General features: G+C 38.5%; 1 protein-coding gene across 1 annotated transcript in view; it reads right to left on the bottom strand.

Annotated features, from left to right (window-relative positions):
* Nucleotides 1-13,552, bottom strand: part of LOC146766756 (uncharacterized) — a 106,317-nt gene that overhangs the window by 72,667 nt on the left and 20,098 nt on the right. Inside the window, exons 4-5 of the mRNA XM_085586414.1 lie at nucleotides 4,919-7,017; nucleotides 537-666 (exon numbers count right to left, since the gene is read on the bottom strand). Coding sequence (XP_085442540.1) covers nucleotides 6,810-7,017 — 208 coding nt within the window. The 3' untranslated portion in view covers nucleotides 537-666; nucleotides 4,919-6,809. The remainder of the gene's footprint in view (nucleotides 1-536; nucleotides 667-4,918; nucleotides 7,018-13,552) is intronic.

Genomic DNA, 13,552 nt, shown 5'->3' with positions numbered 1-13,552 from the left:
GCAGCAGGGATGTGTATTTGATTTAAACAATTAATTGCACAGGAGTGGATTTCTGTTGCGGCTTTCCTGGCACAAACTAAAATCATTACATAAATCAGCTGGAGAGTGGCAATTTTACCTATATAAAGATTGATCGAACATTCACATCTAGAGTTTGTTCTGTTCCCCATACTCATCAATATAGAAGCAGCTGGCATCTGAAAGCTTTTCTGGGGTAAAGGCAATACTAAAGAGCATGCTGGAAGAAAACAATCACCACATCAGAGATATTCCCCAGATCATTGTTCTGTGCTACAGCTCCATCTTCATCTATAATGCTTTCTCTGATTGCTATTAATTTCCTTATTTAAGGAATATTGTGATGAATGCAATGCACTTAAAGATGCATTGAGGGTTTTTTTATTTTTTAAATGTATATTTACCACTATATATCCTGAGAGGGAATATTAGCAGCTCTATTAAGTGATGATCTCGTTACCATGATAAATGTGTATTCAGTGATACATTTAATGCGAAACCCAGTGTACATAACTCACCAACAAAACTAAATCATGTATCATCTATTTGAAAATTGTCACCTTCTTCTAACAGATACGAAGTATTTTCCCAGTGTCTCGTGCTTATTACACTCTGCTCGTCAGAGGGACTATGACATGCCACCATTTCCTATAACAAAAGAAAAATATACAGTCATATCCAAAATTTACCCAAAGAGGGAATATATTTGTCTGCTTCTGTGGTCATTAATGAAGACACTCAGACTGAACAAAGCCAAATTATTTGTCAGCTTTTAATAATTTAACCAGTTAATTTTCTTATTATATACATATATTCTCATATTAAAGCCCTGAATCCTATGCTGGTAAGTACAGGGTCAAAGGCACTGGTCCTACTGTAAGTGGCATGTAAAGACTTGTTTTGAACAGTTGGTGGTAGTTAGAGATTGTCTGGTTTCTATTCTGAAAAAAGCTCTCTATAATACTGAAGGAATGGATAAGAAGTTTTACCCAGACCGAGAAATTTTCTGTTTGGATTATGCAGAACAGTTATTTCTCATACTACTCTAGTATTTTCTTTTGTTTTAAGCTGGTTTTGGTTTTTTAAGTTAAGTTTGAAAGCCTGAACTGAAATTGAAAAATTTGTTTTAAAAAAGCTTTCCAATACTGGAATTTTTAGTTCCAAGAATACTGAAACAAAAAAATATTTTATTATTACCCTTATCCAAATTGAATATTCATTTGCATTTTTCCCCCATATAAGATTTTGGTTTGGCTGCTATTTTCCAAAGAAATGGTAAGGGAGGAAAACTACCCTGATTTAGCATGTCATTAGACCCTTTTGCAAAGAGTTTGGCTTCCTTAAAGGAACTGAAACTGGGTAACTGAGGATTCTCCTGCCTATTTCCCAGATAAAGCATAGCTGATATATTTATTTTAAGATCTGGATCCCCCTCATAAGGTTATTTAAGCCCCCTGACAAGATTGTTTACAGAAGGTCCAGAAAGAATGAACTCCCAGAGCAGCTCTCCCAGAGTACAGCTTGATACAGATGCTTTTCTTTCCTTGCTGAGCACCTGCTCATGAACACCACACTGCTCCCACAGCCACACTGCAGCTTGAAGCACGAGGAATTCTGGGGAGTAACAAACTGTGGAGTTGCATTGCATTACTTATACCTGCCATGCCATCTCATCCTTTGGCTCCCTTGCACTACAGGAGACAGTGCTGAGCATTCACTCCCTCTCTGGTCTAGCAGCAGTGTGGAAGAGGGGCTCAAAATGGATCTCTACAAGTAATGGATTCAGCTTCTTCTGTCCACTGAATTGCTGGAGACATACTGTCCTGTGCATGGAGGGTCTGGGGATCTCTGGAGAGATGTGTGTGAGGGAGGTAATTGGGCTGGTTGGTGCTTCTGTTCCCAGACAGCAGCTAAAAGGCAGATGATTTCTTTCCCAACAGCTACCATTAGGAAGAAGCTCCTTGGCATACATAAAGGGAGACCCCTGACTCTTAGGTTTACTCCTAGTGAACTTAAAAAGGGAGAAAATAATGAGAGATTACAGCATTGTGCTTTTAAATTCAGTCTTCAGTACTTCCTCTCCCAGTGCCTCTCTCAGTGTCAAATCCACTCAGTCCTGCCCAATAAATGTGTTAATAGTGCCTGTCCAAGACAGTCAGTGCTAGATATATTCCCAATTTAGTCCAAGGTTTAGATTACTAAGACATTTAATTTCCTTCTATAAATGATAGTTAGTTCTTTTGGTCATTTTTAGTTCTTCAAGTGAAAGAAATAATGAGCCTAGGAGTAGGTTCTATGTCTAGTCCTGGAGGCTTGACTCCAGCAGAGCTCCTGCTGTCCTCAATGACTGGAGGCTTGCTGTGCATGTTAGACCTTCAGAATCTAGATCAGTACACTCAAAAATGTGCACAACTGGTACAGTGTGGCAATTGATCACAAGAGCTGGATGAGAGGTATTTTCACCATTAAGGAACTGCCCTATTTTAATGCTTGTTGTAAGTGCTATTTTTACATCTCTGCATCTGGATAAGACATGTCTGAAAAATATTATTTTCAGTCACTGAGGAAATACGTCCTTAAAATTCCTTATGTTGGTGATGTGCACCCTCCAGGCACCTTTGAAAATGTTGGGGAGAAATTTGCCTCTATTGAAGTCAGTGAGAATTTTACTACTAAGCTCAGGAGCACTGCATCTTGCAGCTGTCTACTGACTTCAGTCATTCTGAGTTCTCTGGTTGGCTGAGTTATTTAAAAGGTGTGGGAGGAAAAAGACTGTCTATAACCAATTTGTCCACCAACAAGGTCACTACTGACTTATTCTCCATTTAAGCCATGCAAAGGTGTCACAACTCCATAAAAGGCTGGTGTTCATACATTATTTCTAACAGCCTTCATATTATATATTCTAAAGTATATTATATACAACAAAATTTTTAATTTGACTTTTCTATGTTATTTTAATTATTTAATTTCATTTAGGGGCAATGAGAACTAAAACAACAGATCTTTTTTATAGGAAGGTGTCTGTAATAGACTACCCCAACAGTCAAAATTGCCACACCTTGCAATGGTGGTACTACTGTGTCTAGGTTATCTGTACTCTATATGTGGTTTACATTTTCTTCTGGCTTCACTGAACATTTCTACAAGATTCATTTTAATACACTGAGAAATGGTTGTTCTGTAAATGTTTATCATTAATGTGCCAAATGCACTAACTATAAAATGATTAAACTAAACAATATTTTGTAGAATGACAAGCCCTGAAATGCTGCCAAACAAGAGACCTAGTGACCGTAAGTCTTTCTGACTCTGTCACACAAAATAATTGGTAAGTGCTATGCCTTCATGCTTGTAGAGGAAATAATATAAGGGGAGAAAAACCCAACAGGTACAGGGTCAGTAATAGCAACCTCACAGAAATACTGTAACACTGCTGCCATTAATAATTAAATGTACAAGAAACCCCAATAAATATTAAGTTATATGCTAAAGAAATCTATTCCAATGTCTTTTTGCATGTGCATGAAGACAAACTGATTTGTATCAGAGAAATGGGGAATCTGTTTTAGTCAATCTTTTTTTCTAGTCAGAGCTGTAGAATTATAAAGCACAAATCTGCTTAAGTTGGTCTTTTTTACATTTATAAAGGGCCACACTTGATTTAGCAATACTATTTTTATGTGTAATGACATGGAATCATTTATTATACATTCTGTTAATCTTCAGACTTACATTTTGACAGGATTAGGAATTTATACAATATGTAGACTTTAGGATGCACATTAAGACCAAGGCACTTCAATATATTTGGTTTTTTGCAAGCTGAGACTGAGTATGTGAAAAAATCGTCTTGTGTTTCTTGCTCTCTGAACAACAAACCACAGTAATCCTTCTGATGGTAATCATACTATTTTCTGTTTAAGATTACATTTTGTTTGTACATTTATAGTGTCACTTAAAACAAAATCCAGCAGGGTTTTTTTTAGGTATCTTTTAAGAGAAGTGAATATTTTAAGAAAATGACATATCAACTGAGTTTTCTAAAAGGTACATACTTCCCAGTATGTATTTTATAAATATTTAAATGAAAGATGATCAGAAATGTATAAATAATTGTGTTAACACTTTAGGAATTGTTACTGTGTTCTGCATCTCAGTAATAAGTAGATTTCCATACTGAAGGGATTAAAGGACCTAGATTTGGTGAATGCAGAAAATTATTGTTTTTTTCTTTTTCCTATACAGCAAGCTGCATCACTGTTTTGATACACAGACTAGTTAAATATGGTATTTCCATCTACAGAAGATATATAATGATAATTGGCAAAATTATTTACTTTAAAAATTAATGCAGAGATTTACAACAGATTATTTTCAGTCCTAGAGGAACTTAGTATTCATTTGCATGAGAATGGCAATTCAGTGTGGCAATAGAAAGCTTCAACTGCATCCCTGCACTTTATTGCCTTAGGTTTGCAAACTGCTTTAACAGCCATCAGCCAAGAAATGTACATGTCATCTGCAAATCACAAATCACAGATCTTGACTCGAGTGATTGCACAGGGAGAAGTGCTGAAGGGTTCATAGTGGCCAGAACAAGACTTAAAAGTGATGTGAAATAGGGAGCAAAAAGGGCTGCAATTGCCTTGGAGCCTAAAATAGACTGAGCTTCAATGCCATGGAAAAAATCACCAGCTTCTCCATCATTTCTTTAAAGGTCAGAATTTTTGTAGGTGGATTGGGAGCGCAGTGGATTGCAGATGCGTTTAACAGCAGGGTATTTTCCGCTGCCATGACCAGTTAAGGAAGATTTTCAAAAACACATCTGCTGGTAAACAGTTTGGCCCTACTCTGGGTCAGCTGCCTTATCTGTGCTCATTGCTGCATGAATTCTTACCTGGATGAAGTCCCAAACCTCACATCAGTCAAAGTTAGGCTTTCAGTACAGTCCATTACATTTTTTAGAGAGGTAACTCCGTGGCTTTCGGTTGGTTTTGTGATGCAGGTGTGCTTCTTCACAAATGTATGAAGCACACAGGCAGGAGAGACAAAGCCTGCTCCTTCCCACTTCCTGTTTGCATTTCACTCGTCAGCAGGCAGAGCACATCATGAAAGAATAAATGAAGGGAAAACAGATGACTTAAAGAGTAACAAGGACGAAGAGAATTTCTCTGTGCTGCAAAATGAGGCTGAATTCCAGTATAATTTTGCATCATTTCAGACAATTAATATTATTCAGAAATTGATTTTAAAGGAATTCAAACACAAATTGCCTTCAAACTGATGTGGAAGGCAGTAAATCTATTTTCCTTTTCAATCTCTCCCACTCTGCAGGTGACTAAATGCCTTCAGTTTAAGATTTCTCTTTCTCTGGTCTGTTGTAACAGAATCCGCAATTCTGTTTGTAACTGGAGAGGTTAAAAAATGATCCTCTTTATTAAATGGAAGAACCAAAATGCAATTAAATAAACAAAGATTTTTGCAGGTTCTGTTTTATGCTGGAGAGTGTCTACACTTTACACATATTTGTATGATACTTAAATATCTCTAAGTAATTTAACTTTTCTAAATGTTTATTAGTCCATGGTGAGTGCACTGGATCCTCTTCTGGGATCAAGATATGAATTTATAAGAAGTGTAAAGTATTTAGAGAGTTTAAAACATATTTCAGAGCACTTGTAACATCTGGGGAATGATTTCTACTTGGCTATTCTACTGTTAACTTCAGAGAGAAATGTAGGCAGTTTAACCAGCTAAGATTCTGTGTACCAGTGATAGCTCAGCCTGTTTCCTAATGGTTATTACAAAGAGGGTGTTGTTTCCTTGGAGTGCCTTCCCTCCCAGCTCGACCTCTGCCAGCCAAATAAGACTAGACAGAAAGGAGCTTCTACATTTCTGTAAAATAAAATCTCCACCAAAAGTACATGCCATGGGAAGAATTGAAAATCCTTCCTGATATACTTTCCTGTGAACTGAGACATTGGAAGAGCCTCAGAAAGTAAAATTAACTAGGCAGTGAAAACATAACAGCACTCTTAATGAAATCCTCTGCCTTGGTCATGAAAAGACATTTTGCTGGGGCAGCCTACATCTCTGCAATCACTACATCTAACTCAAGAGGCTTGCAGTTATGTCTTCCAAAATAGCTCTCATAGTGCATCTGAAAGATTTGTCTGCACATTTATTATTCGAAGGTTATGCTGTTCACACCTTGGACTTGAATTTTCAGTTTAAAAAGAACAATGCCATATTTTTGTTCAGTTTTTATCTCACCTTGTGTTCACCTCCAGTGGCAACTGCTTTTTCTACTACAGCCCATCACGAGGTGGCTTGTAACACCAATCACAGTCAATGAGTATCTCAAAGGACCAAGCATTAGTTTTTAACATAACCAGTAGAGGAAAGGAAGAATGTGAAGAAGCCAGAGTCCACAGCCACTGGTAGTTCAGCATTTAATAGGAAACTCTATTGCAACTGACTGAAGCCCTTGTCTCTATGGTATAGCCCAGTCCTGCAGCTAAACGAGACTTTTCAAGTTCCCAGACAGTTTTTAGTGTCCTGCATTTTTTAACAGATGCTGCTGCCACACTGAGGAAGAGCTGTGATTGTACATTATTATGTTCCCTCCTTTATTTTCACTTACTCAACCCAAAGGGGTTTTATTCCTCTTTTATAAACTCCTCTGATTTTCTGTCTTCTTAACGGAACAATACAAAATTTTGTTGCTTCTGCTTTCGTACTAAAGCTTTTTGTGAGGGTCATAAACCCATAAGCCAAGGATGACTTTCTCACCTCACTCTTACTAAGGCAAATCTCCTTTGCTTTATCTGGGCATACTCAACAGCTCTTCTCCACTGAGCTGTCATGAGTCCTGAGGGGAGCAGACAGGATGCTTCATGAGGAGGGAAACGAGCTAACCTTCTCCGTGCAGAGGCAGTTATCCTCACATGCTGTGGTTGTGATAGGACTCTCTGCTGCAAAGAAAGTTCTCTGCACCTGTACAGGGAAGAAGAAACAGAGAACAGAGAACTGCATGAGCTGAAAACATTGAAAGAGAGGAACAAAAATGTCACAGATGTGGTGTAAGAAATATAGGTAGGGATGACCACATCCCAAAAAATTAATTGGACTGATAAGCCCTCAGTGACATGGGAAGATGGGAACACTGTGGTTTCAACTATCAGCCAGTGACTGACCATAGTCTGGTCACTGTGAAGACTTCCTGAAACTTTCAGAGTTCATAGTATTTTCACATGTATTTTCCAATTCAGTCAAATGGCTTTTTCAGGAGAGAATAATACAATGTGAAATTAGCCCCACTGCAAATCAGATTTGATTTCTGAACCTTTGCTTTTCTTCTCTCTTTCTTTCTCAATATCCTCCTGGCCCAGTCATAAAATTTCTTCGCAACATTTGCTAACAAGGGAAGGCAGTTCATTTCACTATTTCTTGTTCCTGGTTTAAACGAGATGGTTCAAAGTTATAACATTATCAATACCACTATCAGTTGGTGAGTCCTCTCTACTTGAAAAAAGACAGAAGTGAGAGGGCAACCCATAAGAAAGTCTGTCATTACTGGGAAAAACAGATGGATGAAATGTCTACATTTGCTGCTCTTTACTTCTTTCCCTTTTAACAATTATCTAAGGCAGCTACTGAGACCCAACTACTAAGGATCCATGCAAATATCTACTGTGCTTGTCTGATCAATGATTCAATAGGCAAAGAGGGGCCTTTTTTCCATGCTCATCTTTGATTTCTGCACAGAACTATGCTAAGCTTGTGTTTCTCAGATGAAAGCAAGTGGTACAGTTTATGCTAAAATGACAAAACAATTTGAAAGCGAATGTGTATAACGGAGAGAAGAACTTAAGCGCGTGGTTGACATTATTACGTTTATTTCTCAGTGAGACCTGTCTTTTCATGACACTAATCAAAAAACTGGGTCACCTCACAATGGTAATTTCCTAGGAATCTTGAAATTCATGAGTCAATTTGATCCCTTTTTAGCTGAACATTCACTAAGCACAGTGAGGCTGGTGGAGCTCAGCTAGCTCATCAGACTTGTCATCGACTATATGTGAAGAGTTTATATCCTTAATGGGATCAAAGGTTTTATCAGTGATCCTTCATAAATGTAAACAGATGAAATATTTTTCTATCAGCATTGATTCCACACCTGACATTTCTTCTGTTGATCAGTTAATGGTTATTGTCCGTTATAAAATCAGAGACAAGGAAGGTTTATTACTTTCTTAACAACCAAGAGCTATGCCAAAGAACACCCCCTACCCTCCCCCTGTTTGAATCCATCTTGCTACAACTGAATATTAATAACATCATTTGCCATTGCCAAGGACAGATTTAATGTGATGCTAGTCTGGACATCATGAGGAACTTTTCAAAATATTGCACTGTGTTTTAAAATGCAGATCTCCCTTTAAAGTCAAATAGAAGTCAGTCAACTAAAATTCTAGAGATCCTTCAGAAATTTAGAAGTAGAAAGGTCTCCAGACAAGGATTTGTGAAATTAAAGCATTGGCAGGGAGTGCCATGCACTTAGCCTTTTTTTGTCAACACAAAATTATACTCTTCTTTAGTGTCTTTTAGTGTTAACTCTGAATATTCCTCTGAAGATCTATGCAACTGAGAATATTCCTGGGACTATAACACAATTCTAAAACATGCTACAGCTATCAATGGATTAAGGCTCATCAGATTTTTCAGCTGTGCAATATTACCCTTGTTTAGCATAAGAAGGAACAAAGTGATGAAAGTGACTTGTCTATAGTATTACAAAATTACAGCAATGCAGAAAAACAATCCCATTTCAGTGAATTATTTTTAGGGGACAGGGTGAAGCTTGCAAAAAGAACCAGTTCTAGAAAGAAATCATACTGTAATTGGATACAGTTAAATTGCAATAACAAGGAAAAAGTAATGTTTCAAACCCTATAAAAACAAGGGAAAAATATCTTGTTTAAAGTCAGAATTTTTCATTCAACCTGAAGTGAAGGGTTTTTTTAGGAAATTTTGATTCATCAAAAAAAATACATCTCTCTGAAGTGCATAAATTACCTGCTGCAAGAGTGATCAAACCTGGAAACATGGCAAACAATATCAATTTAAAAAGAAGACAGGACATTTCAACCCAGATAGAATCAGACCAGTTTCTCCGGGCAGAGCATGAGTAACTCAGTCAGGTTCACGCGAGTCAGTCATAGCCACAAATGTAGAAGTGAGCCTCTGGGCTTAATATGCAATATGGAGTTGATCCCTTGTCCCTAAATCAGCATCAGCATTGACAGCTGATTACCAGGAGTGCATCTGCACAGCACAGTGCAGGCTCAGAGATGCTGCAAGAGCACTGACCCAGGGCTGGGACATACTGGATAAATCTCCCAGCCACCGGGGCACCCTCATTGGGCTGGGCAGAGCAAGAGCCATCCACAGACCTGGACCTGCAGTGAGAGCATCCAGAGACCCGCACCTGAGAGCCATCCACAGACCTGCACCTGAGAGCCATCCACAGACCTGCACCTGCAGTGAGAGCATCCAGAGACCTGCACCTGAGAGCCATCCACAGACCTGCACCTGCAGTGAGAGCATCCAGAGACCCGCACCTGAGAGCCATCCACAGACCTGCACCTGAGAGCCATCTACAGACCTGCACCTGCAGTGAGAGCATCCAGAGACCTGCACCTGCAGTGAGAGCCATCCACAGACCTGCACCTGAGAGCCATCCACAGACCTGCACCTGCAGTGAGAGCATCCAGAGACCTGCACCTGCAGTGAGAGCCATCCACAGACCTGCACCTGAGAGCCATCCACAGACCTGCACCTGAGAGCCATCCACAGACCTGCACCTGCAGTGAGAGCATCCAGAGAGCTGCACCTGCAGAGAGAGACAACATTCTTTTCATCTCACATATTTTATTCCACACAGCTCTCCTAAAGAGCTGGGTTTTGGGATACAGTAAGACAGAACAGGAAGAATGGATTATATGCTCAGCAAATGAAAGTGAGGGTCACCTCTTGCAATGATCAATGTCCTTGCAAATGCAGCTAATTTCACAAGAACACTGCAGATCACTGCCTCACTATGGGAATTAAATCTTTGGTAATCCTCTTTGTAATGTTCTAGGGAGTCCACAAACCAATTGTTCCTCAGTCTGTGTGTCTGTGGTGGCTGGAGAGCTGTTAGTTCTGAAGCTCAGTTCCCTCAAGTGGTAAAGCTGCACTGGGCAGTTGAGAGGAAAGCAGTGTAAGAGAGCACACACAGATACACTAGAGTTGATCCCAACACCGAGGAGAAATGACAGAAACACTGATATGGGCTCAAGAAGGAGTACAGAAACTTCACAGTATCTAATAATGACACTCACAACCCTTGGCACTGTGAAGGAAGTGGGAGGGAAGTTGTCTGTAAGGCTAAGACTTCTGCAAATGAAAGAAGGTGCACCATTAGCAAAGTGATACCAGAATATCTGAGTTTTGTAATGTAAGCTTTGAGGTCTAGGGGTTTTCTGTGTTAATTTCACTTACTTGTAGTGTCCACGTCCAAAAAATATCAGTCCTGGGGGAAAAGTTAGGAAAAAGAACTTCTGCTATTTCAGGTTTTTTTTCCTCTCTTAGCTTGGTTTCCTCAATTTTTAAAATTTTCTAATAACCAGTGAGATCAGGAGGTATATGTGCACATCAATAAAAGGATTTGTCAAGGGCAAAAAACCCTATTAATTGCCTGGTTACATGCACTGAAACCTGCTAAATGAAGGAAGAAGTCAGATTAACAGTGTTTTAATGAAAACAGAGAGTACATATAACATTCAGAGAAGAGTGACAGTAATTTCCTTAGAGCACTAGAAAAATATACTGAAAAATTAGTCAACTATTCAACCTACTCTATCAATTTCACATCAGCACTCACCTCAATAAATTTTTGCAACTCAACATGTTTCTTTTGTGAAGAATAGTCATCACCTCCAGACCTTTTACTTAATGAACTTATTCTTGAAGTATATAAAAAAGTACAAAAATCTGCTTTCAAAAAGGCTAAATAAACACATTGCCAAATTGAGCACTGGAGAATTGATTGCTTCCTAGCTTAGTGCAGGGAAAAATTGTGATTTACCAGGAAGTGAATAACTCCAGAAATAAACTCCCAGAGAAAATGTTTTCTAAAAAATGAAAAAAAGCATACACAAATAGACATTGCTATATTGGCACAGCATTCCACTTCAAACATCTGACAGCAAACAAAATAGCTTCATCCACAGCTCTCTGCTTTGAATACTGAGCTACAAATAATTGAAGAACATATTCCTTCCATCTTTCTGTCATAAGATTTCCAATTCTTTGATTGAGCTGGACAAAAAATATTGCCAGAGAGGACACCCCACACAGACTTTTTCTTTTTATCCCTTATTTTATCTTTCCTTTTTCAGCTGAAAAACATATGATGAGGATAAAGAAAAAAGACCCAAAACCAAAACAAAAAACAAACAAACAAAAACAAACCACAAACAAGTAGGAATAATTAACAATTTCTTAAAAACTATACTCCGGTTTCTCCAACCAGCAACTGGACTGGAATTTGGTTTATATTTTGAGTGTAAGCCTTATGTTTTGCAATTAAATCTTTCCTTATTAAACCAAAGTTTTAGAAAACTTTCCATGATTAAATATGCCACTTCGGCAACACATAGGAACTTGGTACTGCCTAAGAATCTGATAGGTAAGTGTGATACTGGAGCTGGATTTGGCCTCAAAATGATACGGATTTTTCTCTGAACTCATTTGTGTCTTCCATCAGTATTTGGCTCACTAGCCTGTAGTGTGGACAGAGAATCTCAGAATTGCTACAGAAACACAAAACTGAGGCATTTTGGTGCTTTTACCACACAGTCCAATGGAAAACATCTACACAATTAGCAGACACACCTACAACACACTACAGTTTTATCTTTTCTGTCAGCTTTGCAGACTTAGAAAAATCAGAAGTCACCTCACTTTCTATAGCTCAGTCACATGCCAGATAAAACTCACACTTTCACACAGGGCATATGCCAGCTCTGTGTGTTTTGGCCACCACTGGTGCAACACACAGAGTGGACGGGCCCAGAAAAACCATTTACTTCACAGAACATTAGAGGCATAAAGATGTTTGGAAGGCACCTCTCAGATCTTACATGTGCATGGGGTGTCAGGAAAAACTGGGTTTGTGTCAGTCAAATTGTCTTGTTCATCAGTCTTTTAGGAAATATACTGAGAAGCCTGAAACAAGATGTTGAAAGAGATGGTGTTATTTCTTTTGTGAAATGAGGGGTTGTTTTATGTAGCAAATCTGACAATGAATTTCCAACATGAAAGAATCCGCTTACTACATCTTAGCTTCTTTACTTGATCCAAGGTTTTAGAATAACCTGAGAGTGTCAGTCAGGAAGAAAACAATATGAAAAGACCTGATAAAAACTCAGAAGTTCCATCAGACAAAGTAAAATAAAAACAACCAGAAGGATCAACACATCAAGCTGGCTTTTCCTTTCTTCTCCCATTACCTGCTGCAGCTTTTCCTCAAAACTCTAATTTCGTGCCTCTAATTTGATAAGGGAAAATATAATTCATTGTTGACTCTTCTGCTCAGATTTGCAGTAACACTCCAGTCCAGGTATGTCTACCACTTCTTCACATATAGAGTAGATGTGCCCAGAAGAAGCAGAAACTAACTAAGTAAAAAAAGAGCTTCAGAAGTGTAGCTGCCTTCTCTTGGACAAGTAGGAAGGAGGTAGGGATGAATATTTATACTTTTCAGCATCAAGCATCACACTTGTCAACCCAACTTCTACTTCTCTCTATTGTGCATGTTCCTAAAAGACTCATCCAGCCAAGGTATGAACATTTAAGAGGTGCATCATTCCTCTGCAATAAGCAGTTTCATTTGTAGCAATATTTGAATCTTCTCTTAGTGTCAGCTGCTGGCATGATAATTGCAGTGCAGGTCCAACTGGTGCTTACAGCCAATGAGAGACCCTAATTATGGAAAATGGAAAATAACTGACAGTTCTGACAGATAAAAATAGAGAGCTTTTGCACAGCATATGATGAAGCTGCTGAAGATATTGATACAATGGCACTTAATGACAGCAGTCTCAATAGGAAGCTAAAAAGTCTAATGAAATATGAGCATGAATCTCAAGATGTTCTGCTCTTGTTTAAATGCTCTATTTTGCAGCATGTCAGATGACAGAATAAAAGGTTGACCACAGCAAGCATATAATCAAGTAGTCCTACCAAGTTCCTTAACCACCAGGAGCAATATCTCCATTTCCCACTTAAAAAGAGAAAGTGATAAGCAACAGTTAGGCCATTCCTCATTTCACAAAAAGACTGGAGTTTATAAATATTTCCTGTCCCCACTTAATTAGATTTTGTGCTCAAAAAGCTGGTTTCATCTACAGCAGTGTAGAAAGAAGATTTTAGGAAAGCTTTATTGCTGTGCATTTTCTCTTGGACTGGAGAAAGAAGGAAACTT

The sequence above is a fragment of the Lonchura striata genome, chromosome 8 (genome assembly GCF_050655825.1).
Source record: "Lonchura striata isolate lonStrDom1 chromosome 8, ASM5065582v1, whole genome shotgun sequence".
NCBI lineage: Eukaryota > Metazoa > Chordata > Aves > Passeriformes > Estrildidae > Lonchura > Lonchura striata.
The sequence above is the reverse complement of the archived record's forward strand: the minus strand, read 5'-3'. Positions and strand labels throughout refer to the sequence as shown.